Source organism: Oncorhynchus nerka, linkage group LG7, assembly GCF_034236695.1.
Source record: "Oncorhynchus nerka isolate Pitt River linkage group LG7, Oner_Uvic_2.0, whole genome shotgun sequence".
Classification (NCBI taxonomy): Eukaryota; Metazoa; Chordata; class Actinopteri; order Salmoniformes; family Salmonidae; genus Oncorhynchus; species Oncorhynchus nerka.
The window spans coordinates 56,203,748-56,230,838 of NC_088402.1; the positions used below are offsets into that span (position 1 = coordinate 56,203,748).

General features: G+C 42.7%; 1 protein-coding gene across 1 annotated transcript in view; it reads right to left on the reverse strand.

The window, feature by feature from the left end:
• Window positions 1-257: 257 nt before the first annotated feature.
• Window positions 258-27,091, reverse strand: part of LOC115132009 (ephrin type-B receptor 2-like) — a 61,850-nt gene continuing 35,016 nt past the window's right edge. Inside the window, exons 4-15 of the mRNA XM_029664169.2 lie at window positions 20,317-20,472; window positions 18,675-19,010; window positions 17,466-17,590; window positions 17,191-17,353; window positions 16,834-17,007; window positions 16,065-16,187; window positions 15,221-15,468; window positions 12,607-12,822; window positions 11,259-11,408; window positions 3,983-4,176; window positions 3,521-3,676; window positions 258-2,916 (exon numbers count right to left, since the gene is read on the reverse strand). Of these exons, the coding sequence (XP_029520029.1) occupies window positions 2,808-2,916; window positions 3,521-3,676; window positions 3,983-4,176; window positions 11,259-11,408; window positions 12,607-12,822; window positions 15,221-15,468; window positions 16,065-16,187; window positions 16,834-17,007; window positions 17,191-17,353; window positions 17,466-17,590; window positions 18,675-19,010; window positions 20,317-20,472 (2,150 nt within the window). The 3' untranslated portion in view covers window positions 258-2,807. The remainder of the gene's footprint in view (window positions 2,917-3,520; window positions 3,677-3,982; window positions 4,177-11,258; window positions 11,409-12,606; window positions 12,823-15,220; window positions 15,469-16,064; window positions 16,188-16,833; window positions 17,008-17,190; window positions 17,354-17,465; window positions 17,591-18,674; window positions 19,011-20,316; window positions 20,473-27,091) is intronic.

Genomic DNA, 27,091 nt, shown 5'->3' on the forward strand with positions numbered 1-27,091 from the left:
ACAAGTTCTTTGAATGTAACCTTTTTTTATTGATAGAAGACAGTTGCTACCGGCTTCCAGTTTGCTGTCGTAATTGTTGTTTTTCTTTTCTTTTCTTTTCTTTTGTTATTTTTTTAAAATTTTTATAAAATAGACAAATAACAATATTACAAATAATTAAAATTGTTACATCATTCACAGGGTTACAGTCAATGTACATTTGTACAGAAAATGAAACGTCCCAATGCAATCACAGTGGTTAGGACTGGAAGGGGGGGGGGGGGGGGTTGGCAGAACCTATGTGCCTTTAGGGACACCCAAAGGACGGAGGACAAAAGTGAAAGAGGGTGAAAAAGGTACTATAAAGGTATAGAGGTACGGTAATAGTGCAGGTTTAACATGGGACCAGCAGAGGGAATGAGCTTAGCACAGTGTACAGTGTTTGAGTTATTTTTAAACAACTAAAATGACAAAAAAAAAGTAAATGTGCTCATATAGAGGTCACAGCTATATTGAGTTACAGTAGAAGCGTCCATTTTGGTTTCTTTTGTTTGCAAATGGCACGCACTCAGAGATGGCAAGCTCTGAGTGTATTTGTTGACAGCAGCAAAAAAGTTTTTGTATGATTTTTTTTGTTGTCGTTACAAATCATATTTGTAAGATTGTCTTCCTTCATTTAGAAATTCGGGTCTTGTATAGTGCATTGTCCCCCCCCTTGTTGCGACAGGCCTATAAAACAAAGTAAAATAATAGTGTCTGGGGCTATCCTGCCTGATCAATTAACATAGCTTTCCACACATGGACATAATTCCACATAATGCACACTATACCCAGCTGAGAAGCTATTGATAGAGAATAATACGATGAGGACAATATATCTGGGAAGAACTGCAGAAAAACCCTATTTATCGAAATTGGAAATGACTTTCCCCCCCAGAGGCAGCAGTTTGTTGGTTGGGTAGTAACAGCATAACACTTTAATAACACTGTTGATAACTCCATTTGCCAGCGGTAAATGGTCAAGTGTTTCTCATTGAGGTGTATCCTAATTAGTACCATATTCATACCTATTAAATGCTACCGTATGTGAGATGACCTATGGAATGACTGATGGTGATTTATCCAGGAAGTGCGGAGACAATGGAAGCATGCAAACACTTATCGCACTCAAGGAACAGAGGGTTGCATCATCCTGGTTTGACTAGTGTCTATTTATTTGAATTTTAAAAAATGTGTTTCTAATCCCTGAACCTCAAGTACAGTATGTTATGGATGGAGTATAAATGGGTAAACGTGTGATATGTGCTGGCACAATATGAAAAAGAGGTATACCCTATTTCTCAGTACAAAACCCCCCCCCGAAATGACCTTTCATCCATTTCTTGAAAAAGTCCCCACTTTTCTCTGTGACGAATCAGAAACGGGTGTCCAAAACTTCTGATAAATGAATGACAACGGTATATACATATGTCAATATGAACGCTGTGTATGACCGACCCCAAATCACGTGACAATTCACAGCTCCATCAAAGGTGATCATAGGTAGCAATAGAAAAACAAATCACAAAATATCATTATAAAACCCATTTAAAACCAAAAACCAAACAACAACAGTGTTTCTGTGAAGTCTTTTAAATGCCAGCAGGCTCCTTTTGGAATCCTTTCCCACCTGGTTGGAGCTTCAGAGGCTGTCATTTTGTGCAAGTACAGTATAGTACACCTGGCTGCATAACCTATTGCAGCCATTCTGTATGTACCATAAATGGAAGGACAAGTGCTTTTTCATGACAGAGACAAAATATATATTCACACGAGATCCTTTAAACATAGAGGAGGACAAAGGGAAAGTGAAATCTAAACTTTGCACACAACACTTTTTGTAATGGAAGAATTTATGGAAGTGCCCATCCTACTTCTTTATTAAGGTGCACATACAAATATTTTAAAAAACAAATACCAACTGAGTCACCGAAACAAAGACTGCACGGAGCGGAAAAAACGGTGAAAATGGCCGACATGGTTCAGTGGCTATGGCAGCCTCTGAGTCCCAGAAGAGAAAGAGACAATGACATGCACAGTACTGTACTTTTATATTACGCTTCATTTGGGCTGTTGGAAGTAATGTGTGTTCAAAGTCTTTTTTCTTCTCAAGAGAACAGAAGTGAAGGTAGGTAGCAAACAGTAATATAATCACAACAATTTTCAAACGGCCAAATGAGAGCATTATGCACAAGGACGGTACGTTTGTTCTCACGGGACAGACTCTTCCCGAAGATGAGTCATTTCATTTCACATCCATTAAGTCTATGGAACTGCATGGGAGTCTGACACTTGTCCTACTCACTATCCAGTACATCATACGCTCCGTTCAGAGTACTGGTCCTACTGTTAAAGTCACTGATACCCTCAGAATCTCAATGTGAAAGATGTGAGTAAAGTTATATGAAGTCTTGTCCCAACCTTCTCTTAATAGCCCTTTTAAAGGGCCGTCTGTTGATGAGTTTTAGTCTGGGGACCAGTAGAAATCATATCCAACCAAAAGACTGTAAACAATGTCATACTACAAAACCAAGGAGGGGCTGCAGCCGTGCAATCAACAGAGGCAGACTGCAGTTGGAGACTGGACAGAGTCTGGACAGAGTCTGGACAGACTGAACATAGGAGGGGCAGTGGTTGTGGACACGCTGAGCACGGCTGCCGACTGTTGACTGAACTCATGGGAGTGCTGTCTAGAGAAGGGGGGCTGATGGGGATGGGGGTCACAGTCTGACAGGGAGACCAGGTTGGAGGTCCGGTCCAGTCCAGTGCCCTCCCCGTCTGGACATCAGTCAGACCTCAACGGAGGTGATCTGATTCATCTGGGCCCGCATAGACTGGACACTGTTAAGGATCTTCTTCTGGTGGCCCACTAGGGTCACCCCTACTCGGAGGATGTCCCTGTGGAGAGAGAGAGAGCAGTCAGTGACACAACACTGTGTCTATGACACATCTAGCACAGTCCAGGACATATTTAGTACACTCCAGGACACATTTAGTACACTCCAGGACACATTTAGCACAGTCCACCAGGACACATTTAGCACAGTCTAGGACACATTTAGCACAGTCCACCAGGACACATTTAGCACAGTCTAGGACACATTTAGCACAGTCCAGGGCACATTTAGTAGAGTCCAGGACACATTTAGTAGAGTCCAGGACACATTTAGTAGAGTCCAGGACACATTTAGCACAGTCCACCAGGACACATTTAGCACAGTCTAGGACACATTTAGCACAGTCCACCAGGACACATTTAGCACAGTCTAGGACACATTTAGCACAGTCCAGGGCACATTTAGTAGAGTCCAGGACACATTTAGCAGAGTCCTGGACACATTTAGCACAGTCCAGGTGTGTCTATGACACATTTAGTAGAGTCCAGGACACATTTAGTAGAGTCCAGGACACATTTAGCACATTCCTGGACACATTTAGCACAGTCCAGGACACATTTAGAACAGTCTAGGACACATTTAGCAGTCTGGGGAGGTTCACTTACTCCATGGTCATTTGGGAGACCACGTCGAAGCTGGTGAATTCCTCGTTGGCAAAGTTCTCCTTGTACTGGCCCATCTTGATGGCATCCAGCCACTCATCCACGGTGCTGAAGCTGGAGAAGTCAGGTGTGCTGCGGTCCAGCAGAGGTAGGTGAACACTAGGAAAAGGAGAGGAACGCCAAATAACAACCCAGTGAGAACCCAAACAAACCCAATGACAACCCAGTGAGAATACAAACAAACCCAATGACAACCCAGTGAGAATACAAACAAACCCAATGACAACCCAGTGAGAAGCCCCCCCCAAAAACAATGATAACCCAGTGAGAACCCCAAAGAGACCTCAAAAGACAAGGAGAAAATAAATAAACAGTGATGGATAGGCCTCTGAGATGAATGGTCATCATTGAGGAAAAGATATGAAGAAAGGATGGACGCCAATTAAGATGACTGACATGCCTTACCTTGATGACAGCGGCGTCGTGGCCTTCAGACTGTTGGGGTTGCGGATCATCTTGTCCAGGTTATTGACAATCTGGCTGAACTTGGGCCGATTGTTGCGGTCCTTCTGCCAGCAGTCCAGCATGAGCTGGTGCAGGGCACTAGGGCAGTCCATGGGCGGGGGCAACCGGTAGTCCTGTTCTATGGCATTGATCACCTACAGTGCATTGGCACAGATTGATATGAAAATTAATAAAAATGATAAAAAAAGAGGCCTTGACCTAAGTTTTTGGTCTCCCCGTGTGGTTTATAGTGCCTGAATCAAATGTATAGTAAGTATAGTGAGACTGTCTCTATCTGTAGCTGTCTCAATCGCTCCCTCTAAAAGTATTGGGACTGCGACATATTTGAAGTGATACAATAACTATGAGGTTGAAGTGCAGACTGTCAGCTTTAACATGAGGGTATGCTCATCTATATCAGGTGAACCGTTTAGAAATAACAGTACTTTTTGTACATAGGGGACTATTTTAGGGAACCAAAAGTATTGGGTAAAATTCATTTATATGTGTATTAACATCGTAAATAGTTAAATATTTGGTCTCATATTCATAGCACACAATGAGTATATCAAGCTTGTGACTTTACAAATTGGTTGGATGCATTTGCTGTTTGTTTTGGTTGTGTTTCAGATTCATTTGTACCCAGTAGAAATGAATGGTAAATAATGTACTTTGTCATTTTGGAGACACATTTATTGTAAATAACAATAGATTACGGATAGCCCTGAATAATGGATAATGATGCGTGAGACAGTAACAGTCGTACAACTATCATACCTCCAAGACATGCTAACAGTTGAAAAATATATGGCAAATAGAAATAGCAAAAATGTTTATTTTAAATGTACAATCTGTAGAAACAATGAGAATAGAAAGGTTCAGAATGTTGGTGAAACATCACAACACAGTTGAAAAAGATATGGCAAATAGAAATCCAATATGGATGGTGTTAAGAGAGATAGACAGGAGCAGTTGAGGGTAGAGAAAGGACAGGAGTAAAATCAAACAAAATAGAACTATTGTAAAAATAGACTGTGTCCATAAACTGTATATAGGATGTATAACTCCCGGGTGGTGCAGGGGCCTAAGGCTAGAGGCGTCAGTGCTAGAGGTGTCACTACAGACCCTGGTTCGATCCCGGTACTGTACCACAACCGGCAGTGATCGCGAGTCCCATAGGGCACAATCGGCTCAGCGTCTTCTGGGTTAAGGGAGGGTTTGGCCAGGGTAGGCCGTCATTGTAAATAAGAACTTGTTGCCTAGTTAAATAAATAAATACGAGGGAAATACAGGCCTAAGACATTTTTTGGGGAGGTATGATATTTGTGTGTCTACAACTTCCTCAGTCATCATTATTCACAATTTATTCAGGACTATCCATAATCATGGTAGCATCCACATTAATATAGATGTGTTCATAAACATATTCTATTCTTATTTACAATAAAAGTGACTCCAAAAAGACAGCATTAATTTCTATTGTGCTCAAAATAATCTAAAACACAACCGAAACAAACAGAAAATGCTTCCAACAAAGCTGTAGCCACAAACTTGATGTAGTCACTCGGTGCTATGAATACGGGACCAAATACATCACTTTTTACTACTTTAATACACATATCAGTGAATTTATCAAAATACTTTTGGTCCCCTAAAATGGCGAGACTATGAAAATGTTTTGTAGTTTCTAAACGGTTCACTGATTAATGGATGAAAATACCCTCAAATTAGAGCTGACTCTCTGCAGTTTAACTTCATGGTCTTTGTGTCATTTCAAATATAAAGTGCTTGAGTACAGAGCCAAAACAACAACAAACATGTTTTACTGTCCCAATACTTTTGGAGGTCACTTTATGTCTTTGTTCTGCTGCTAGTCTACCATACACACATTGAAAATCAAATCAAATTTTATTTGTCACATGCGCCGAATACAACAGGTGTAGTGAAATGCTTACTTACAAGCCCTTTCACCAACAATGCAGTTTTAAGAAAATCCCTAAAAATGTAAGAGATAAGAATAATAAATAATTAAAGAGCAGCAGTAAATAACAATAGAGGGGCTATAGGTAATTGAGGTAATAATGTACATGTAGATAGAGTTATTAAAGTGGCTATGCATAGATAATAACAGAGAGCAGCAGCAGTGTGTGTGGGGGGGTGCAAATAGTCTGGGTAGCCATTTGATTAGCTGTTCAGGAGTCTTATGACTTGGGGGTAGAAGCTGTTTAGAAACCTCTTGGAGCATTTATGCAAGTATAAGATAGAGGGGGGCTTTGGCCTTCCTCACTTTAAACTGTATTATTGGGCTGCTAATCTGAACATTGTGTCTTTCTGGAGGGAAAGTTTACCTGTGATGAGACAGAAGGATATGCCTGCATGGCTTTTGATTGAGCAGGCCTCCTGTCAACGTTCCTCACTCCCTGCACTTGTTAATAGCCCATCATATGTGAAAAAATCCACTTATGACTCTAACCCAGTCATTTGTCATATTTTTATTTATTTATTTATTTCACCTTTATTTAACCAGGTAGGCAAGTTGAGAACAAGTTCTCATTTACAATTAAAGCAAAGCAGTTCGACAGATACAACGACACAGAGTTACACATGGAGTAAAACAAACATACAGTCAATAATACAGTATAAACAAGTCTATATACAATGTGAGCAAATGAGGTGAGAAGGGAGGTAAAGGCAAAAAAGGCCATGGTGGCAAAGTAAATACAATATAGCAAGTAAAACACTGGAATGGTAGTTTTGCAATGGAAGAATGTGCAAAGTAGAAATAAAAATAATGGGGTGCAAAGGAGCAAAATAAATAAATAAATTAAATACAGTTGGGAAAGAGGTAGTTGTTTGGGCTAAATTATAGGTGGGCTATGTACAGGTGCAGTAATCTGTGAGCTGCTCTGACAGTTGGTGCTTAAAGCTAGTGAGGGAGATAAGTGTTTCCAGTTTCAGAGATTTTTGTAGTTCGTTCCAGTCATTGGCAGCAGAGAACTGGAAGGAGAGGCGGCCAAAGAAAGAATTGGTTTTGGGGGTGACTAGAGAGATATACCTGCTGGAGCGTGTGCTACAGGTGGGAGATGCTATGGTGACCAGCGAGCTGAGATAAGGGGGACTTTACCTAGCAGGGTCTTGTAGATGACATGGAGCCAGTGGGTTTGGCGACGAGTATGAAGCGAGGGCCAGCCAACGAGAGCGTACAGGTCGCAATGGTGGGTAGTATATGGGGCTTTGGTGACAAAATGGATTGCACTGTGATAGACTGCATCCAATTTGTTGAGTAGGGTATTGGAGGCTATTTTGTAAATGACATCGCCAAAGTCGAGGATTGGTAGGATGGTCAGTTTTACAAGGGTATGTTTGGCAGCATGAGTGAAGGATGCTTTGTTGCGAAATAGGAAGCCAATTCTAGATTTAACTTTGGATTGGAGATGTTTGATATGGGTCTGGAAGGAGAGTTTACAGTCTAACCAGACACCTAAGTATTTGTAGTTGTCCACGTATTCTAAGTCAGAGCCGTCCAGAGTAGTGATGTTGGACAGGCGGGTAGGTGCAGGTAGCGATCGGTTGAAGAGCATGCATTTAGTTTTACTTGTATTTAAGAGCAATTGGAGGCCACGGAAGGAAAGTTGTATGGCATTGAAGCTTGCCTGGAGGGTTGTTAACACAGTGTCCAAAGAAGGGCCAGAAGTATACAGAATGGTGTCGTCTGCGTAGAGGTGGATCAGAGACTCACCAGCAGCAAGAGCGACCTCATTGATGTATACAGAGAAGAGAGTCGGTCCAAGAATTGAACCCTGTGGCACCCCCATAGAGACTGCCAGAGGTCCGGACAGCAGACCCTCCGATTTGACACACTGAACTCTATCAGAGAAGTAGTTGGTGAACCAGGCGAGGCAATCATTTGAGAAACCAAGGCTGTCGAGTCTGCCGATGAGGATGTGGTGATTGACAGAGTCGAAAGCCTTGGCCAGATCAATGAATACGGCTGCACAGTAATGTTTCTTATCGATGGCGGTTAAGATATCGTTTAGGACCTTGATCAATATCCTTCCAGGATACCCCGGCCAGGTCGATTAGAAAGGCCTGCTCGCTGAAGTGTTTCAGGGAGCGTTTTACAGTGATGAGTGGAGGTCGTTTGACCGCTGACCCATTACGGATGCAGGCAATGAGGCAGTGATCGCTGAGATCTTGGTTGAAGACAGCAGAGGTGTATTTAGAGGGGAAGTTGGTTAGGATATGCTTAGGATCTGGAAACAGATGAGGTATTTTCTTAACATACCCACTGTATACATTGACAGCCCGATTTGCCTGAATCATGCTTTCCACCCCGCATTGAATGATATGGTGTTTTCACAGTGGAGGGAGAATGGGCTCATAACAATTGGTAATCTATACATAGATGGTCAGTTAGCTTCATATCAACAATTACAGGGAGAGTTCAACATGCCAACACATTTTTTCAGATACCTCCAAATCAGGAATTTCGTAAGGACACATATCCCACAGTATGGCATGAAGCCAAATAGTCCTACATTAGATAGCTTGATCCTTGTCAAATCCCATTCAAAAGGGTCGGTCTCTAGACTGTATGATGTGCTACAGGCCCACATAGAGGTATCCACAGACACCATTAAAAGGGCTTGGGAACAAGAACTTGGTTCAGCAATCTCAGATGAGGACCGGGTAGAAGCTCTCAGGAATATAAACCACAGTTCAGTGAATGCCAGACACAACCTTGTACAGTTTAAGGTGATACACAGGTTACATTACTCAAAAGTAAAACTGCATAAAATATTCCCGGACACCTCACCACTGTGTGAGAGGTGCAAGCAGGATGAGGGGACGTTGACCCACTTACTCTGGACATGTCCTAAGTTACATGTTTACTGGGCTCTCTTTTTGATTACTTATCTAGAGCCATTGATAGAGTTCTAGCCCCAGACCCATTGACCGCTCTGTTTGGTACAGTTGATGGGAATAACCAGGAAGGGAAAGCTGTCTCTCTTTGTACTCTATTAGCCAAAAGGCTCATATTGCAATTTTGGAAATTGGAGACTGTACCTACCTTTGAAATGTGGTTATGGGATTTAGGGAATGTAATACATATGGAAAAGATTCGATACAATACTTCCAATAGAAGTCCAATGTTTTACAAAATATGGCAGCCGATACTGGATAAATGGTCTAGTCCCGCTTCATAACTGGGCGGCAGGGTAGCCTAGTGGTTAGAGCGTTGGACTAGTAACCGGAAGGTTGCAAGTTCAAACCCCTGAGCTGACAAGGTACAAATCTGTCGTTCTGCCCCTGAACAGGCAGTTAACCCACTGTTCCTAGGCCGTCATTGAAAATAAGAATTTGTTCTTAACTGACTTGCCTAGTTAAATAAAGGTAAAAATATATGTATTTTCAAAAAAAAAAAAAAAAATTAAATAACTGGGTTGATGATCTGCTGCTACTCTGTGCTGTACTCCACTCAGTATTTATTTTTGGCTTAACTACACTACTGGTAATGACTATATGCTGTCTTCTTATACATGTACCACCTAATAGGATTTTGTTTTATTTTGTGTATGTGTGAGTTAAGTTTTGTTTTGTCCTCTAAATTGGCCATCCCATTCAACAGTACAATGAATGTCATTGTTGGTATTGCTGTCTTTTTTTATTTGATTTTATAATAAATAAACATATTATTAGAAACCTCTTGGACCTAGACTTGGCACTCCGGTACCACTTGCCATGCAGTAGCAGAGAGAACAGTCTATGACTAGGGTGGCTGGAGTCTTTGACAATTTTTATGGGCTTCCTCTGACACCGCCTGGTATAGAGGTCCTGGATGACAGGAAGCTCCTGAGGGTGAATAGGTTTTGTTGTGCCCTTGTCACGATTGTCTTGGTGTGCGTGGACCATGTTAGTTTGTTGTTGATGTGGATGCCAAGGAACTCTCAACCTGCTCCACTACAGCCCCGTCAATGAGAATGGGGGCATGCTTGGTCCTCCCTTTCCTGTAGTCCACAATCATCTCCATTGTCTTGATCACACTGAGGGAGAGGTTGTTGTCCTTGCACCACAAGGTCAGGTCTCTGACCTCCTCCCTATATACTTTCTCATCGTTGTCGGTGATCAGGCCTACCATTGTTGTGTCATCAGCAAACTTAATAATGGTGTTGGAGTCGTGCCTGGCAGTGCAGTTATGAGTGAACCGGGAGTACAGGAGGGGACTGAGCACGCACCCCTAAGAGGCCCCCGTGTTGAGGATTAGTGTGGCAGATGTGTTGTTACCTACCCTTACCACCTGGGGCGGCCTGTCAGGAAGGCCAGGATCCAGTTGCAGAGCGAGGTGTTTAGTCCCAGGGTCCTTAGCTTAGTGATGAGCTTCGAGGGCACTATGGTGTTGAACGCTGAGCTGTTGTTAATGAATAGCATTCTCACGTAAGTGTTCCTCTTGTCCAGGTGGGAAAGGGCAGTGTGGAGTGCAATAGAGATTGCATCATCTGTGGATCTGTTGGTGCGGTATGCAAATTGGAGTGGGTCTAGGGTTTCTAGGATAATGGTGTTGATGTGAGCCATGACCAGTTTTTCAAAGCATTTCATGGCTACAGACGTGAGCGCTACTGGTTGGTAGCAAACCCTGCCACATCCGAGTGTCAGAGCCGGTGTAGTACGATTCAAACTTAGTCCTGTATTGACGCTTAGCTTGTTTGACGGAGGGCATAGCGGGATTTCATATAAGCTTCTGGGTTAGAGTCCCGCTCCTTGAAAAGTGGCAGCTCTACTATTTTAGCTCAGTGCGAATATTGTCTGTAATCCATGGCTTCTGGTCGGGGTAAGTATGTACAGTCACTGTGGGGATGACGAACTCGATGCACTTATTGATGCAGCCAGTGACTGATGTGGTGTACTCCTCAATGCCATAGGAAGAATCCCGGAACATATTCCAGTCTGTGCTAGCAAAACAGTCCTGTAGTTTAGCATCTGCTTCATCTGACTACTTTTTTATAGACCGAGTCACTGGTGCTGTTTAAATTTTTGAAGGAATCAGGAGGATAGAGTTATGGTCAGATTTGCCAAATGGAGGGCGAGGGAGAGCTTTGTACTATGTGTGTGGAGTAAAGGTGGTCTAGCATTTGTTTCCCCTCAAACAATGTTATCCTGTCAAAGAGAGAGAGAGAGAGAGAGAGAGAGAGAGAGAGAGAGAGAGAGAGAGAGAGAGAGAAAACTCCTGGATACTCACATCTTGATTACTCATGTCCCAGTAGGGCCTCTCTCCATATGACATCACCTCCCACATGACAATGCCGTAGCTCCACCCATCACTGGAGGAGGTGAACTTCCTGTACTGGATGGCTTCCGGGGCAGTCCATCGGATAGGGATCTTCCCTCCCTGGAAAGACAGACAAGTGTTGCGTACCAATTCTCTACCCTTCTGTCAGGACTGTGCACTCGATCACTCTCCTCGTGCATTTAGAAGTATTGGATTGGTGCAAGTAATTTAGCTCAAATTCCAGAGCGACTTAATGTCAGTTTCCACCATATTTCTTAAACTTGTCCATTTCTTTTAAAACTATAAGAAGGAGTACAAAAAAGAGGACGGAAGTGCTGCTAGATAACACAGTACAGTAGGTACAGTAGGTATTTGTAAATAAAAGGTGCTCTTTAGTTAAAAGGGGTTAAATAACAAATATTTTAAAACTGACACATTTCGGGGGAACTCCCTGATGAAGGCCAAGCTGCCGAAACGCGTATTTAAAAAACTATTGTTTCATTGAACATGCCATACAAATAAAGGCTTTTGAATTCCCTTGGTGTTGAGTGCACACTTCAGGAGTAGGGTAAAAAAAATGGACTGCAGGCTGCAAATAAAACCTAGGTTGTGGGTGGGATCTTAATCGTCTCAAGAAGTGACAGTTGTTTCCTCATCTCCGTTGACTTCATCTGCACTGATCTGACAGCACTGGACAGGTGAAAGCAAATCCTTTGTTAAAGGGATACTTCAGGATTTTGGCAATGTTGACCTTCATCTACCTTTCCAGTCAGATGAACTCGTGAATACCATCTTGATGTCTCTGCAGTTTGAAGGAAGTTGCTAACTAGCATTGGCTCATGAAACTACCTCTAACTTCCTTCATACTGGATGCAGATACATACAAATGGTATCCACAAGTTAATTTGACTCTGGAGAAGTAGATAAAGGCCTTCATTGCCAGAATCTCAAAGTATCCCTTAAAGGAACTGTGATATTGCTTTCCTGTGTCCTATACTTGGAAATCAGTGGCGATGAAAGGACGGAGACGAGAAGAAGAACCCACTTTAGACTTCGCATGCATCCTGTATGTATAATCTTAAACCTGATACAGCTCCATACTAGCATACCACTTACAATGCACGCCCAATACATTGCCTCATAATAAGTGGTATTCTAGTCTGTATATTGGAACCATAGAAATATAATCTATTCCTATGATTGGTACAGAGCCATACTCACCAGGACACTGGTGTTTGTGGGGTCTAACATGCCCAAAATACATTGCTCCATACTACACAGTATGGAAGTATGGATATTGGGACAGACCCACACTCACCAGGGCGCTGGTGTAGGTGGGATCTGATGTGTCATCCTCCAGAAAGCGCGAGAGCCCAAAGTCCGACACCTTACACACCAGGTTGCTATTGACCAGAATGTTGCGGGCAGCCAGGTCCCGGTGCACGTAGTTCATGTCATTCAGGTACTTCATGCCCGCTGCTATGCCACGCAGCATGCCCACCAGTTGGATCACTGTGAACTGCCCGTCATTTTGCTAAAAAAATACAGACATGTTATATTGCTACGTTGTGCTATACTGTGCTATGTTATGCTATGTTTGTTATGTTATGTGTTATGCTCTCTGAAATGTGCACAGGCATACGGTACACGTTCTCAAAAAGGCTGGTTCTCATATTCGTTTCCAGGCGTCGTTAGCCGCACAGAATTTAGCGTCTGGTTAATCCTCATCTGGATCTGTGAGATCACCTGATCTAACTAAGCCAACTCTACACACCTCACACCTGGGCCCAGCCCGGAGGGACCCACTACAGAGAATCAAAAACAAGTGTTGATGCAGAGGAGAGACAGCCACTGTGTTCTTGAATTCATTGTGTTCTTGATGTAGAAACATAGTTGTAGTTGAAAAATCTGTAGTTGATAAGAGATACTTATCCACTGTCTGGTTACTGTGATACAGTGCCTTCAGAAAGTAGTCGTAGACCTTGACTTATTCCACATTTTGTTGTGTTACAGCCTGAATTCAAAATAAATGTAAAACAAATATCTCACCATCTACACACAATGCCCCATAATGACAAAGTGAAAACGTGTTTTTAGAAATGTTTGCAAATTTATAGAAAATTAAATGCAGAAATATCTCATTTACACAAGTATTCACACCCCTTTAATCATCCTTGAGATGTCACTACAACTTGATTGGATTCCACCTCTGACCAATTCAATTGTTTGGACAGGATTTAGAAAGAAACACATCTGTCTATATATTGTCCCACAGTTGACAGCACAGGTCAGAGCAGAAACTATACCATGAAATCCAAGAAACTGTCCGTAGATCTCAGAGATAGAATTGTGATGAGGCATATATCTGGGGAAGGGTATAAAACAATTTACAGAGTGTTGAAAGTTTCCAAGAGCACAGTGGTCTCCATTGTTGGGAAATGGAAAAAATATGGAACTACCCAGACTCTGCCTAGAGCTGTCCGTGAGACCAAACTGAGCAAATGGGCAAGAAGGACCTTGGTCAGGGTGGTGACCAAGAACCCAATGACCACTCTGACAGAACTACCGAGTTCCTTGGCTGAGATGGGAGAACCTGCCAGAAGGACAACAGTCTCTATAGCACTGAACCAATTTAGGCTTTATGGGAGTGCAGCCAGATGGAAGCCACTCCTGAGAAAAAGGCATATGACACCACACCTGGAGTTTGCAAAAAAGGCACGTGAGAGCATAAGGCAAAAGATTTTGTGGTCTGATGAAACAAACATTTTACTCTTTGGCCTGAATGCAAAGCACTATGTCTGGAGAAAACCAGACATAGCTCATCACCCCTTTAACACCATCCCTTCCGTGAAGCAACGGGGATGCTTTTTAGCGGCAGGGTCTGGGAGAGTGGTAAGGATAGATGGAACAATGAATGGAGTCAAATACAGGCAAATCCTTGATGAGAACCTGCTTCAAAGAGCAAATGACCTTAGACTTGGGAGAAGAGTTATGTTCCAACAGGACAACGACCCCAAGCAACGCTGGAAAGGCTTCAGAACAAGGATGTGAAAGTCAATGAGTGGCCCAGCCAAAGCCCAGACTTGAAACCCATTGAAAATCTTTGAAAATACTTGAAGAATGCTGTTCACCGCCGCTTCCCATCCAACCTAACAGAGCTTGAGAGAATCTGCAGGGAAGAATGGAAGTAAATCCCCAAATCCAGATGTGCAAAGCTGATACAGAGATACGCAAGATGACTCAAAGCTGATACAGAGATACCCAAGACGACTCAAAGCTGTAATCGCCGCCAAAGATGCATCTACAAAGTATTGACTCAGAGGTGTGAAGACTTATGTGAATGACATATATTTCATTTTCAACAAATTTGCTTAAAATTATGTTTTCATTTGGTCATTTTGGAGTATTCTTTGTAGATGAGTAAAACAAAAACAATACATTTTGCATTCAGGCTATAAGTACAAAATGTGGAATAAGTCAAGGGGTATGAATATAGGGGCGGCAGGGTAGCCTAGTGGTTAGAGCGTTGGACTAGTAACCGGAAGGTTGCAAGTTCAAGCTGACAAGGTACAAATCTGTCGTTCTGCCCCTGAACAGGCAGTTAACCCACTGTTCCTAGGCCGTCATTGAAAATAAGAATTTGTTCTTAACTGACTTGCCTAGTTAAATAAAGGTAAAAATATATGTATTTTCACAAGGTCACTGTATAATTTAAATGCTGTCATATTTATTATCTCTGAAATTCACTCAGGAGAATAGGCAGAGATCCAGCCCTTAGGTGCTCCACTCCTAACTTAGTCACCTTTCCTTTTATTTGAAAAAGACAAACAGGGGAAAGCAACCTACTGTGTTTGAACCTGAAGTGTCTGGAAGAAGAAAGGAAAGGAGAAAAGATCTCTCCAGAGTATTGAGAGGCCCATTGACCTACTGACCCTGAGGAAGGAGTCCAGTGATCCATTCTCCATGAACTCAGTGATGATCATGACTGGGGCACTCTTGGTGACCACGCCCTCCAAGTGGATGATGTTGGGGTGGTCAAACTGGCCCATGATGGACGCCTCAGATAGGAAGTCCCGCCTCTGGCGCTCTGTGTAGCCCACCTTCAGGGTCTTGATGGCCACCAGGATCTCTCTCTTTCCGGGGAGACGCAGGTTCCCACTGCACACCTCCCCAAACTCTCCTGAACAATAATATGTTCAGGTTTACTGGGCATCAGCAAAGGGCTCTGATACATCCCTACAGATGCCGTATCTTAATTTGATCATCCTGTTGCAGAAATGTGCAAATGTGTAGTGTATTCAAGGTTTAACAAGGCTTCTAAAGTTTGTAATTTCCACTTCAACATTTTAGACTTGATTTGCCCTAACATTTATTTATTTTTTACAAAAATGTCCATTAATTATAATCCACATAATAATTTACATTTCTTGTTGCTGCAGGATTATTTTCCTGCTGTAGCAAACTGGATCAAATTAAGATCCTACATCTGTATAAGACTTCCAAGTGCTATGATATGGGTCTGTAACTTGGATATATTAAATGTAAGACAATCTTACAACATGTATTATTGGGTTTAATACACACGTGTATATCAATATCACACTTTATGGGCCAGTTTCCCAGACACAGATTAAGTCAAGTCCTGGACTAAAAAGTGATTTAAATGGAGGATCTCCATTGAGAATGCTTTTTAGTCCAGGACTAAGCTTTAAATGTGTTATAACGTATATATTGTAATGTATATAGGGTTTTCACCTTCACCGGTTGATTTTTTACCTGCGCCAATGACTTGCTCAATCTTGACACAGGAGGTGTCAATCTCTTTGGCAAACTCCCTCACTGCCTCGTTGGGGTCCTCATAAGTGAATGGGTCGATATAGATCTTCATTCCTGGAGACACTTGGAAGGAGAAACAAAGAAAACAGAGGCTATGCATAATATCCAGTACCAGGCAAAGGTTTGGACACACCTACTCATTCAAGGGTTTTTCTTTATTTTTTACCATTTTACTAGAATGCCAAGAGTGTGCAAAGCTGTCATCAAGGCAAAGGGTGGCTACTTTGAAGAATCTCAAATATTAAATATATTTAGATTTGTTTAACACTTTTTTGGTTAATACATGATTCCATATGTGTTATTTCATAGTTTTGATGTCTTCACATTTATTCTACAATGTAGAAAATAGTAAAAATGAAGAAAAACCCTTGAATGAGTAGCTGTGTCGAAACTTTTGACTGGTACTGTACATCCTGGGGATACGCATTGGGACTACATACAACAGTAGCTAAAACCTTGCCTGGGCTAAGACCTGCTACAGGTAGTTAGGTACAGTAGTAACTTTGAACTCCCAGTATTCCACATCTAACCGTTACAGCCCCACTGTCTCCGGGATGACAGTATTATTCCAAAGCAAATGTTTCACTCCACCGTTCAACACATTTGCCACAGATAGATGTTTATCTGTTGGAAGGTGGATATATATATATCAAAATGAATCCTAGTTTAAAAAAAGATAATTCAAAAATTGTAAAAACATGTTACTCACTGTGGCCACTGGTGTAGTGCTGGAGCTTATCTGTGAATTCAGATTCTGGTCTCTCAGAGCTTCTTCGATTGCAGACGATGACGAATACGACGACAGCGATGATGAAGACCATGCCTGCAGCGGCGGAGCCAATGATGAGGGGGAGCTTCTCCTGAAAGCTGGACTTGTACTCTTCTGCAAGTACACAACAAAATAAACCCCATTCCGGTTATTACCTTCTACTAGGTTGGCCTACTCTGTAATTTTGCACTTTTGGGACCATACCGTTTAGCGGGCGAGCACCAAAAGTGTCTGGGGGGAAAAAAAACATTTAAAAAATACTATTCGCTGGTTCGAGGTTTGGTTCAAACGGTATACCTTCGGTCATGGTCTGGAAGAACATCTTTCCGCTGAAACGTCCGAATCCAGCCACGGTCCGAGCCCGCACCTGAAAGACGTATATAGCGCCGGGCTTCAGGCCCCGGATGACTGCTGTGTTGGTCTGGCTGCGCACCACTGATGAGTTCCATTCTGCCATGCTCTGGAACACACAGTGTAAGACTGGATATGCTCACTGTCCGAATGCTCCCCAAGCTTACAGTAATAGCAATTAGAGCAGTAATACAGTAGTAACACCTGCCAACTGACGTTACCTTTTCATAGTACTGCAGCTCATAGTCTAGTATGAGGCCGTTGGGCTGGTCAGGTTGGGACCAGGAGAGAGTGATGCTGTCGGGGGTCCGGCTCACCTGGTGCATAATCGACACAGCCGATGGCGCTGACAGACAGAGACAGCGAGAGACAGAGAGACAGAGAGAGAGATACAGGTTCAGATAGACAGGTATAGAAGGGTTAAGGTTAGTGACAACACCACAACACTCGGGAGCAGACAGATTTAATATCCCAACTGCCAATCAAGAACTAGACTAATGAGGCAGCAGCCTGTACCTGGTCCTGCACCCTGTCTCTAAGGCTGACATGTGTACTGTGCTGAAGGAACTGAGAGCCAGGAACATCGGAGGCGGTTTATTAAGTACTATTCCAGTCATCCATGCTCTGAAAATACTAATAGTAATATTGTATTTGTTTTCAAAGGGGTGAAATATTCACTCAGTAGGCAAAGACACACAGGCATGTGCGCACGCACACAGACACACGCACCCACACACATACACCCACACACATACACACACGCATTTAGTTAATGAGGGCTTAATGAGGGCCTGTTTATGTAATATTAGTGCTTCTCCTTACAGTCTGTAATTGCAGGTCCCAGCAGCCCCAGAGACACTGGGGTTCATGGGAAGCTGAGTTTGGTCTTTTTACAGTCCCAGCCCAGACAGTAATTAGGACTGACAGCTACTGCACTGGAGAAAAGACTACAGTGTCAAGGGCAGAGAGTTTCAACTGATAGCCTGACCCCAATAACAACACTGCCTAACACCCAGTCCATTGAATGTCATGTCTGAATACTGTATACCAAGTGCCCAAAATGCAGTGCAACTTACTCAACACTAATAAAAGGTGCCAAATCATTCTGTCACTGAATTATTCTGGAATATCCTCTATCTCATGCAGACATCATAAATATTACTTAAGCATCCTTACACGGACATGGTTTGTACCAACTGAAGTATATATGTACTTATGCAGATCTTGCCCTTGGAAAACACCCGGATGATGGATTGTTTCGCCCATCAAAATATCTAAACCTATTCGGTGTAATATTCCCTTTGGCAGTCCTTGTCAGACTGGACACACTGCTGACCATTTCTCTCCACTGAACTTCACACTTGAACACAGTACTGTTGGAGAAGAGTGAATTAATTGCTGTAGAGGACTGTGTCTATTGGTTCCTTTACCGGCCTGGTTGGTGGTGATTTTGACCGACGAGTACTGTGGCGAGTAGGGGCTCTGGTCGGAGACCCCGTTGACTGCCTGGATCTCAAAGGTGTACTGCGTGTGGGCCAGCAGGTCACTAATGTGGACCCTAGTCTCTGTCAGGCCCAGTTGGCGGGGGACGAACTGGACGTTGTCCCCGCAGCGGGTACAGCCTCCCCGGCCCCCTCCACAGCTCTTACAGATGATGTTGTAGACCACGTCCTCGCGGCCACCGCCATCGCGCGGTGCGCTCCACTCCAACCTCAGGGATGTCTCGTTCACAATGGAGATTACACTCTGGGGCGCAGAGGGGATGGCTGTCAGGGAAGAGGTGGGATACGAGGAAGAGTTTAGGGAGGGTCACTGATAATAAGGTCTATACTCCAGACACGGGTCATCATCAACCTTGGTCCTGAGGAGCAACAGGGGGTGCAGCGTTTGATTTCAACCCAACCCACAACCTGTACTATAGCTCTCCAGGATCAGAGTGGTTGACTACTGGTTAACTCTGTAATAAATGACCTCTATGTGGTTGGAGTAGTGTACAGTACTTTACTACAGTCTCTGCACTTCAACTGAACAGAAAGTATTCACCGTAGCTGATTATTCGGACACTAAAGTATTTTCATGAGCTCTATTCAACCCCATCAGGCGTCAGATTAACATTTTCAATAGTAGGGAGAGAGAGCAGTGAAAAGAGCAGTGAGCTAGCTAGTTAGCGTCCTGTCGGAATCTGAGAGACACAAAGAATGCCCATGCACGCTCATTTCTGCCTCTTCAATCAGAAAGAGACTGCTGAGGGCCACCTCGCCATTGTGGCCCTGGTTGCGTCCCATATAGAACCATATTGCCTTGATAGTACACTACTTCTGACCAGGGCCCATAATAGGGTACCCATAGGGCTCAGGGTCAAAAGTAGTCCACTATAAAGACAATAGGGTACCATTTGGGACGCAGGCCATGTTTTCACATTCTAAAACAGCTGCCCCCCTCATAAGGGACAGGCTTATGCAAATCTCTCTATTTTCTCGGAGGTCCTTTTCGGACTGTTGCACCAATGGAAGAGAATGGAAGGGACATTCCACCAAGAGAATGGAAGGGACATTCCACCAGTTCAGTGCGTATACAAAAGAGGGCTACCACATACCAGGATGGGGCACCTAGAAGTATGCATCACTTTGGTATTTCTTATGTGAAAATATACAGGCGGCGCTGGAGTGTTGTTAAAAGAGCGCTCGTTGAATAGGTTGGCAGTTTTGTTTGTGCTCATTGCAATATGCACAAAATATATCAGATTAATTCTGTCTTTGCTAGACAGGTGCTTTTATCTATAGTGAATGGCACATTAGGCCTAAATTCTTAGAGGTGAGGTGATCGATTCTGTTAGTAAATTCAAATCGAAAACTCAGTTCACAAATTGATAATGGCCCATTATGTCCTGAGAGCATTTGTCAATTCATTAGTCAAAATGTAAATGTGCATGCTGCAAAACGTTATATTCTTAAATACACAAAAAGCCTACTAAATAAGCTGTAGTATGAGAATCTCCACTGTCTTTCCTTAACACTGGGCTACAGCACCCCCTATGGAGAGTGAATGGTACTGTAAGAACCAGGAACCTACTGGTGCAGGGCATCAGTGGGGGATCTGAGTCGGTGCGGTAGTAACCGTTGCGGCACACACAGTTGGTGGCCCCCTCATTGGTGATGCGACTGTTGATGGGACACTGGAGACACTGGTGGTCGCCCTGGGAAGGCTTAAAGAACCCCGAGCCACACGCTGCAGAGGAGAAAGACAGATGTATTTTCATTTGACCTTTATTTAACTAGGCAATGAAGAATAAATTCTTATTTACAATGACGGCCTACCAAAAGGCATTGGGATTAAAAATATATATATTATAAATATAGGACAAAACACACATCACGACAAGAGAGACAACACAACACTACATAAAGAGAGACCTAAGACAACAACAGAGCAAGAAGGCAACACATAACACCACAGCATGGCGATAGAGACATGAAGAGACAGAGGGAGTGGGAGAGATAATTCATAAGTTGTTATACTTAAGAGTGACATAAATTCAATACCAGACATTATACAATATGACGGCACGAGAGAAAAAAGGATACAGAGTCGATTGAAAGACAAATTCCCAGACATATCATAAAATATTGGTCTTGAAATACACAGACACATTACCTTTGGCATGTCCTTCCACATATTGTTAATAAAATACAACTTCCAGGAATCAGAGGCTTGTTGCTATTCAGGTTTTTTGTCTCATGGCATTTGAAACTCTGGGAGAACAGAGTGAGGCAGAGACTTTGAAATCTGGAGGTCTGGAATTGAATGGCTATACCATAAAAGGCAATTGGTGTGTGATAGGGAGAGAGGGGTGGTAGAGTGTAGGGGACAATATGTGGGGTTACACATATTCTACAACTGTGGAGTATGTGTTGAAATAGGGCTAAAGAGAAAGAGGAGTATCTATACCAAATACTCACATCACTACCAACGGCTAATGCGCTCCATCATTCATTCTCCTCCATGATTGCCGACATTGAGAATGTCTATGTGTAGAAACCTTTGTTCCGATCAACAAATGCTGCTAACCAATATCCTACCAACACCATGTACGGTGTCTTCTAAAGGGCTAAATGATGTGTGTGAAGGTTCCTGCAGCCTCCAGCTTTGCAAGCTAATCCAATCAAGATGGTGTGAAAGTAATTAAATGCCTGTCTGCCACTTCCTCAACTCTCTGGATGTGTCCAAAATGGCAACCTATTCCCTATATAGTGCCCTACTTTTGACCAGGGTGGCAGGGCCCATAGGGCTTTGGTCAAAAGTGGTGCAAAGGGAATGGGGTGCTATTTGGGACGTGGTCTCTGACTGTCTGACACTGGCAGACATGTAGCAGTCCATCCCCGACCACTCTGGAGTGCATTTAGCCAGTCTGTGTCAGGACAGTGGGAGAAAAAAATAGATACAGTAGTATATTTTCTACCCTTTTCGGAGGATAACTTTACATTGTTCTCTTGTATTGAAACAGTGTTTGTCTCTTGTTGTTATTGAATTCATTTAGTTTTTGTCTCATTTACCAAGAGGTCCGAAACCGTCTTTTGACTAACTGTCCTATCTTCTACTTGCCACAATGAGAAGCTGTAGGAATCCCAGGCAGTCAAAGGACAGCCAGTGTGACGACACAAAAGAAAGAGTCTGTTGACAGAGGGACCCAGGGAACACCCATGGCTAGACCCAGACTGAGAGGAAGGAGGATTGAAGTGGGAGAGAGAGTCTGTTGACAGAGGGACCCAGGGAACACCCATATGGCTAGACCCAGACTGAGAGGAAGGAGGATTGAAGTGGGAGAGAGAGTCTGTTGACAGAGGGACCCAGGGAACACCCATATGGCTAGACCCAGACTGAGAGGAAGGAGGATTGAAGTGGGAGAGAGAGGATTTGACAATTCGCTAATAAGGGGTCATTCAATAAATAAATAGTTACACAATCTGTGATACTCAGATATCAATATTTCAGGCCACAGTGTAGTCGTCCCAGCCCCTGGATCCTACCAAACAGAAATATAATCACTAGAATGGGTTTCCCCAATGAGGGCGCACTCCCCTTAAACTGCCCCTAATTTACACATTTTTAGCTACAACTTCACTTGAGCAAAGTGAGATGTAGAATCACTGATCTACAAAAAGTATTCCCTGACAAATAATAAGCATAGCGCAATTAAGATTCATAGAGCTACGCCTCCCCTGGTTTACGGCACTGCTACACTACAGCCATCGGGCATCCAGCAATGCCATCAGCCATTGAGGGGACACTTCCTTTGAAATCAATGAAAGCTGCTATACTGCCCGCGTTGTGTCACGTCCAATGACAGCGTCCAAGCTCAAGATTCGTAGATGTTCAATTCTCGACGGCTGACGCATTCTATCTTCTATCCTGTGAATTGAAATAATGAGGGGGGGGGGGGGGGGGGAGTTGATTTCGATTGGTCTTGTCTAGCAGGTAGAACGTCACATTGACACAATGCTGATGGCAACACAGGTAGTGTGGCTGACTTGTTCGGCGATCCCCCCCAAACCACAAATTCACACACAACCAGACATTGATTGACTGATTGGAGACAGCTTGTGTCAATTAAATAATATTTCCTAGGATGTTCTACCTGTAGCAGACCTACAGTAGTGGATAATGCTGGAAATACTGGTAAAAACAACAACAACTGGCATGTGATACTAAAGAGCCAGATAAGGTTTCTATATTAAGGTAGCCAATGCTTGGTTACGATATTGTGGCTACTACATGTGGAAGACTTGTGTAAAGAATTTGATTGGAAACATTATTTCAAGTTATTGAACAAACTTTAATTTATTGAATAGCTTGTAACGCAATTGAAGAAATGTGAATAGTTAAATCCAAATTAAAAAGTGAACTTGGAACAAGATGAAAAAAATGGGTTGTAATTTACATTATATATTGTATTGTATTTGTTATTTATTAGGTTTAACCAAAACGGAAATGAGTGTTGAAAGAAATAGGTTGCAACTTGAAATATCGGTTTGGTAATAATCAAATAAAACAGTTGGCAATGAATTGTATATATTTGGTTTCAACAAATGTAGCATTTTTCAATTGAGAAAACCTAACTAATGTACTTGTGACCAGTTTTTTTGGTTGATCCAAACTGTCATTTTTTGTGTATATCTATTCAGCTGTGTTTGGCATTCTCTGACGCCCGAGAAACTGATCCGAGAGGGGAGATGCAAGGCCATTATATTTCTAATGTTTATTACAGAACTAATGTAACCAGCTACATTTCCTAATGTTTCGCTTAAAGTTAATCTGCCATTTTACCAGGGAAAAGTAGGCTTGCTACACCGAGAAAAGTACTGGAGAAAAGTGGCTACACATCAGTCAAAGCGATGTCTTTTGATAGAATGCCAATTTGTGAATTCTCAAACGAGTGCAGAAGTGCAAATGAAGCACAAAATGTGTTTGATGCTGAGCAAAAATGTACAATAAGAAGATCTGTATTGTAGATCTGCGTTTAAAAAAAGAATCTGTGTGAAAAAAAACAAAGAATTCTGAGTTAAGGCGACCCTTAAGTTTAACTTGCTAGTTATCTAAGTAAGTGGCTGAATTAATAAGGTGCACGGGGCATCATAATGTGTTCGCTTTCTGCCATGTTTGAGAAGTCAAAGCCCTTTGAATGAGTTATCTGTACAGCTGCAACTGCAGCTTGATTTCCTTACGTTTGTTCTCCTCTCTGTTCTTGGCCGTCTGCTTCTCCCTGTCTTCTTCTCCGAGCAGAGCAGGCAGGCTCCTTGCCTTAGCGACTCCCAGACTCCACAGAGACACAGTCTGTGCACAGTACTGTCCTTCCTTCAGACAAGCATGCGTCCAAACTTGTTCATTTCATTTGCACAATGTCTTTCGTTCACATTTGCTTGAAAATGTCCAAACTCACCAAAAATGACATTCGGTAGCTCCTACCTATATATGTATAACTATAACTTGATTGGTCTGTCTTTGCAATTTGTGTATTTTCGTTTCTGCTCGTTAACATATTTAGCTAGCAGCCTCCATGGAAATTCTCTATTACAAAGTGCTAATATTGTTACCATTATGGTAATAGAGCCCCTTCTGTACTAAGCCAGTAACACCGTAAATCCCGATGTGAGAGAAGGAAGGTATGAGGATATGAACATCTGGATACAGCCCAACCCTAGATTCAAGCATGGCGCTATAAAATATCTATAGATTTAAAGGTGTTTTAAATATCTATATCTATCTATAGATTTAAAAGTGTTTGTACTTTGACACTCTCAAGAGTTGGCTCACATTATGTGATACTACAGAAGTAGTATATGAAACTGAAAACACTTGAATAATCATGTTCTTTGAGACAATTCTTCTTGACAAAACAAAATAAAGAATGAGTCAGCCTGATGTGGAGCAGTAGAATTTAACTTTGGCCTTATCAAAGGCTTAACAAAACTGTACACACGTAGCAAAGGTCAATTTGTGAACAGGGCCTGACTTTGATCCAGTAGCAGGCAGAGACAACCCACTGCCATGTATTGACACTGACAACATCGCCAACATTCTGCGGAGCCATTCTCCTAATTAGAGCCAGAAGCTGTTTGTGTTTCCCGACCATATAGGCTATAAATAGGACCCCGCACACGCATAGACGTGTGCACACATGCATGCACCCACAGTCTGCATGAAGGGGCTCTGTCAGAAATGAAGAAGAGACACCTGTCTAAGAGAGGCTGAGTTCAGGAGTAGCAGTCGGACTGAAAGCAATATTATCCAACATGAGGTTGCCCACAACATTACCACTCTGTCTCCTCTGCACCGCCCTGTGAATCTTTTAACACTGTGGTTAAGTAAAAATAACATATCAACTGTGTGTGAGAGGGGGGGGGAGGACACAGAGAGAGAGAGAGAGAGAGAGAGAGAGAGAGAGAGAGAGAGAGAGAAGAGAGGAAGAGGGAAAGAGAGAGAGAGAGAGATGTGGATGACTTGGTTTCTGAGGGAGTTTAATGCGCCATGTTTGTAGGATTGGCGGTAAATCGAGAGGACAGTCTTTTCCCCTCATGCGTTTCCAGGACTCCTGACCCGTTAGTAATTGCTTGAGCTTGGGGGTCTGTCCTAACATAGCCCAGAATTCTATTCTCAGAAGACTTCATTTGCAGTGGCTTGATTCAAATGACTCTTTTACACGCAAGAACCATGATGTCCCAATAATCTGAGTGTGGTCCAGAATTACATAGGACCATGTGTCTGTTGGAGGTGGAGAGAGAGAGAGGGGTAAATACTACAGGGGGTTGCTTATGTTACATGTACAGAGTCATGCACATCTAATCTCTCACATAAAACTAAGTGTACTCTCTTCACAAATGTTATTGTTTTTTATACAGAATAAAATTACAATGTAAGAGTTGTAAATCTGGTGTTGAATACACTGGGGGCAGCAGGTGAGTTCTCGCTCTCTGATTATGTTCAATGACCATTGAATGCTCAGTAGAAGCCGAAACCCAGAGGACAACATCCACTGTTGCAGGACATAACTCTGGCTTCCCCACTAGACAGAGTAAATGCCTGCAGTGTATATTTACCCAACAAAAGATTGTTAACAATGTGCACAATCCAAACCCATCTGAAGCACGTTGGTACAGATTTTTTTAAAGGGACTGGCATTTTTCTGATAGGGTCATAACTTTGGAAGTTTGGAAAAGGTGCTTGTACAAGCAAGAGTTTGAGTGTTCGCTTCGATCTTATGAAAGAAACCAATACAGCAACAAATATGTGACAAGTGAATTTACTCCTCACAAATACAACAACTATGACTGGAAAGAGGGGAAGGTCTGAGGTGGGCTGGGCATGAGCGTTGCTCATTTCTCCACCTTGCATGTCCATTCATCCAACTAGACAAATGCATGTACCTATTGAATGTATTGTTACAGCAATAAGGTCCCTCTTTCCCCTGCAGGCTATCAGTCCTTGAAATGAATCCAAAGGGCTACACTCCCACGATTCACTGCCCTCCATGGGAGAGAGGAAGACGGGGTGAGGTTAGAGAGCTTGACCCTAGAGCATGTTGAGTAGCCAGTCGAAGTGTTACGCAGTTTTTGCTGTGCGATTGTCTTTGGGACTAATGCACTCTCTAATCAGGTCATTATTCCCCAGAACATAGGGCATTTCTTGTCCTAACATGAAATGCCTGACATAAACCACAAAGCATAGGTCATTAATAGATCCGTCGGCTATGGGCTTTATACTGTATAAAAGCTGGGTGAGTATGAAGGTGCCTGGTGATGTGAAGTCACTGTCCTCATCCAGTGGTCAAATTACCATCAAAATGTACTCTTGAGTAATGATTTCCTGGATGACTAAACCAGATTTAACAACATAGGGGAGTCACTGCTGTGTGACAGTATGACTAAGGCTCAGTGATATCATTGACTACCTCTGGCGATTTTAAGTGTCCCTCCTCCCCAAAGAAACCTTGACACTGTGAAACACGGCAGAACAGGTCGTTGAGGGCTTCATTAGCAGTGCTTGATATTTCTAATCAAATAGCCAGGGATTTGTGTGTGTGTGTGTGTGTGTGTGAGACATTTTCCTTGTCTCTTCAATTTCTTCACTCATCACAGAAATACATTAGGGTAAGGGAAGACACTAGGATAGTGCTTTCTTGGCATAAAGTGATATCTCTCTGAATGCAAGGCTGGGACATAGGTCTACGGTTTAAAGACACCTCTAATTACCCTCAACACTCTCCCCTACAGCATATTCTTGACCCATCTTTCCGGGCACTAATTGCGTTCCCTTAGTGACTCTGCTGTAGTTAGTCAACCAAAGGTATACG